General features: G+C 41.0%; 1 protein-coding gene across 1 annotated transcript in view; it reads right to left on the bottom strand.

Moving 5' to 3' along the window:
- Positions 1–3,049, bottom strand: part of cpne4a (copine IVa) — a 42,373-nt gene that overhangs the window by 29,787 nt on the left and 9,537 nt on the right. Inside the window, exon 2 of the mRNA XM_037676502.1 lies at positions 402–581. Coding sequence (XP_037532430.1) covers positions 402–581 — 180 coding nt within the window. The remainder of the gene's footprint in view (positions 1–401; positions 582–3,049) is intronic.

Below are 3,049 nucleotides of genomic sequence, written 5' to 3'. Positions count from 1 at the left end.
ATCCCTGACTGATCCCTGACTGATCTCTGACTGATCTCTGACTGATCTCTGTAGCTCGTTCATTTCTGACACTTCTTACCGGCTAACCTCACTCTCTGACTCTGCAGGAAAATAAAGCAGAGAAGCAGAAAATGAAAACCTGCAGAAAACCAAACCTTTTGTTGGTGACAGAGGTCAAACATGTCTAACCTGATGTTTCTTCAGTTTTTCATAAAGTTCTGATTGGACCGGTTCAGAACATCTGAAGGTGAAGACACACTTTGTTCTTTAGACCTGACTCAGCAAACTTTTCAGTGATGGAGCCCAAAGTTAAAAAAAAAACAATCAGTTTGTTCAAAATTAAATAGTTTATTCAGACTGACTGTCCTGATCATAGTAAGAGATGTGCACGTGAGGCTCACCTGTCCCAACGTGCACTCCACTGAGCCCAGGAAGTCGGCTTCCTTCAGCCCGTTGTGGCTGCTGTTGATGTCGAACAGCTCAAAGCGCAGGCGCTGCACCTCCTCAAAGTAAAAGTCCAGGGTGAAGACCTTTGAGTAGGTGGGGTTGACGCAGCAGCGAATCACCTCAGTTCGGTCCACCTGCAGGACACATGGACACATTTGGACTCATATTTGACACAGTTTAATCCGGACACAGAACCCGATGAGTGTTTGAGATGGTTCAGTGAAACTACGATACACAAGAAAGCCAGGAAGTAAAGAAGCTGCACGCTGTCCCTGTGTTTGTCCAACATTGTCCTGGTGTCAGCAGACAGATGGCGTCTATGCTGGAGCTCCTCGTCCAGCTCTAATTAAAGAAGTTCTAATTGGTCGGCTCATCCAACACGGACTGAGAGGACAGCTGATGTCCCGAGTCCTGCAGGAGCGTCTTCTTCTGACTGAAAGTCCTCCAGCAGGCTCGTCTGAAGGACAGAAGTCCTCCAGTTTTAATAACGCACAGAGCATTTTCATTAAAGTCACCTTTCATGACCAAAGCCTGAGAGAAAATAAAACTGGATCATTAAGGAGTTCTTTAAAGTTTAAATCTGGATCATTCTCAGAAAACAACTTTCTTCTCCCGGGCTTCTTTTTGTAAAAATCTAAGCGGACAAAATGTTCTGACGAATAAAATCAAGATACAGATTAAACTGTGGATTCTGTTGAAAAGTTTAGATATCTGTAAAACACGGCAGAACAAAATACAGACACTGTATTCAAATAAAATATTCTGATGGTACCACAGGTTCTGGTTGATGATAAGTTAAAGAGCCTTCACTTCCTGTTTGCTGAGCTCAGAGATGATGAAGTCAGTGGGAGTTTGGGTCTGCAGCAGAACCTACAGCTGGATGGAGAACCTGTGGAAGAGAACCAAACAGGACTGGCTTCTTTTACCATCCACGGCTGTCTGGGGGGGGGGGGGGGGGGGGGGGCAGCTTTTAGTGACTGTTGTCTCCATTGTTTGACGTTCTGCTGTCAGAACTCTCTGTTCCTGGTAGATCTGAGGTCAGGACCTGAGGTCAGGACCTGGCTAGGGTCTGGGCTCTGTCTTCTGGTTTCTACTGGGTGTTTTACTGGATTTGAGTCGGTTTTGTTCTGGTTCTGTTCTCTGCCTCTAAACGTTCTCACTTCTTTAGTATTTGTTGTTTTCAACCATCTTGATGTGGGTTTTGTTGTTTTATTGCTGTTTGCTGCTGTAGAGCACTTTGTGTTGCACTCTGTTGTATAAAAACTGTTATAAATAAAGTTTGATTGGCTCGAGATTTGAAGTAAAACGACAAAGTTTGACGCTCGCGTCACTTCAGGCTCTAAAAACCAAAACAACAATGGAGCCGTGTTATTTCAGTTTTTACTTTCTGTGTCTGTCTTCGTCCTGAGCCCACCAACATCAAACCCTGATCCTGAGAGGAATCAAAATTAAAGGTAAAATGTTCTGTCCATGTTTGGATGTTTTGTGGAGTATTTTAGCATAATTAAATTAAATTATTTGAATGAACTGTGAAGACTTGGCCAGTTTAAACTCATGTAGACAGAAATTTAATAATCAGAGGTTTTATCTGATAGCCCGGTGTCAAAAGTTGTAACAAAAACTATTGTCATTAACTATTGTATAAGTTATAACCATAGAATCAAAATTTTATTTATCGACTAACCAATGAAAAAACAGTCAGCTTTTTGAGGGAAACTCAACGTTTAAACAGACAAAACCAGAATAATCCAGATGTTTTCTGCTTTGAATTGTGTTTAATTTTGTTTGTTCTGTGTTTCGAAGGCGAACGAATCGAAGCTTCTCCGTTTTATTGAAGTGTTGTTTGTTTAACTCCCAGGAGCTTCTGAAGGCTGGAAGGTTAGACTCAATGTTTAAATTAAAACCATTTAAATATCCACTCCTTCAGTACTTCCTCTTTAACTCATAAATTAGTCATTAAAATGGGTCAGCGGCACACATCCAGTAAATTATGTCAGATCGGACTCCGTTAACAGCCAGATGAGAAATATGAATCACAGGAGCACAGAAAGGTTGAATGTCCGGAGCAGCTTTAGTTGGAATTTCTGAATCTATAAAAATGATATCTCTTATCTCCTGTCACACCAATAAACAAGTAGAACAGCTTCAACACCTCAAATCCTGAGGACTAAAAAACAGAGAACAAAGAATTAAAAAAAAAAAACAGATTTCACACTGTATTGTCCCTGAAGGCAAACACTAAAGAAACCTGCTGCTTGTCCAGCTATAAAAACTACATCTGAGACTCACAAACATGACAACTACGTCAAGTGTTGCAAACACAACCAATTCAATTGGTACAAACACAGCTCAGTCAATTGTTACAGACAACTGAGTCACCTGTTGCAAACACAACTGAGTCAACTGTTACTAACACAACTAAGTCAACTGTTGCAAACACAACTGAGTCAACTGTTACTAACAAAATTGAGTCAACTGTTACTAACACAACTAAGTCAACCGTTGCAAACACAACTGAGTCAACTGTTGCAAACACAACTAAGTCAACTGTTGCAAACACAACTAAGTCAACTGTTGCAAACACAACTGAGTCAACTGTTAC

The sequence above is a fragment of the Nematolebias whitei genome, chromosome 5 (genome assembly GCF_014905685.2).
Source record: "Nematolebias whitei isolate Nwh7 chromosome 5, NemWhi1, whole genome shotgun sequence".
Classification (NCBI taxonomy): domain Eukaryota; kingdom Metazoa; phylum Chordata; class Actinopteri; order Cyprinodontiformes; family Rivulidae; genus Nematolebias; species Nematolebias whitei.
This window is presented reverse-complemented; position numbering and strand designations above follow the sequence as displayed.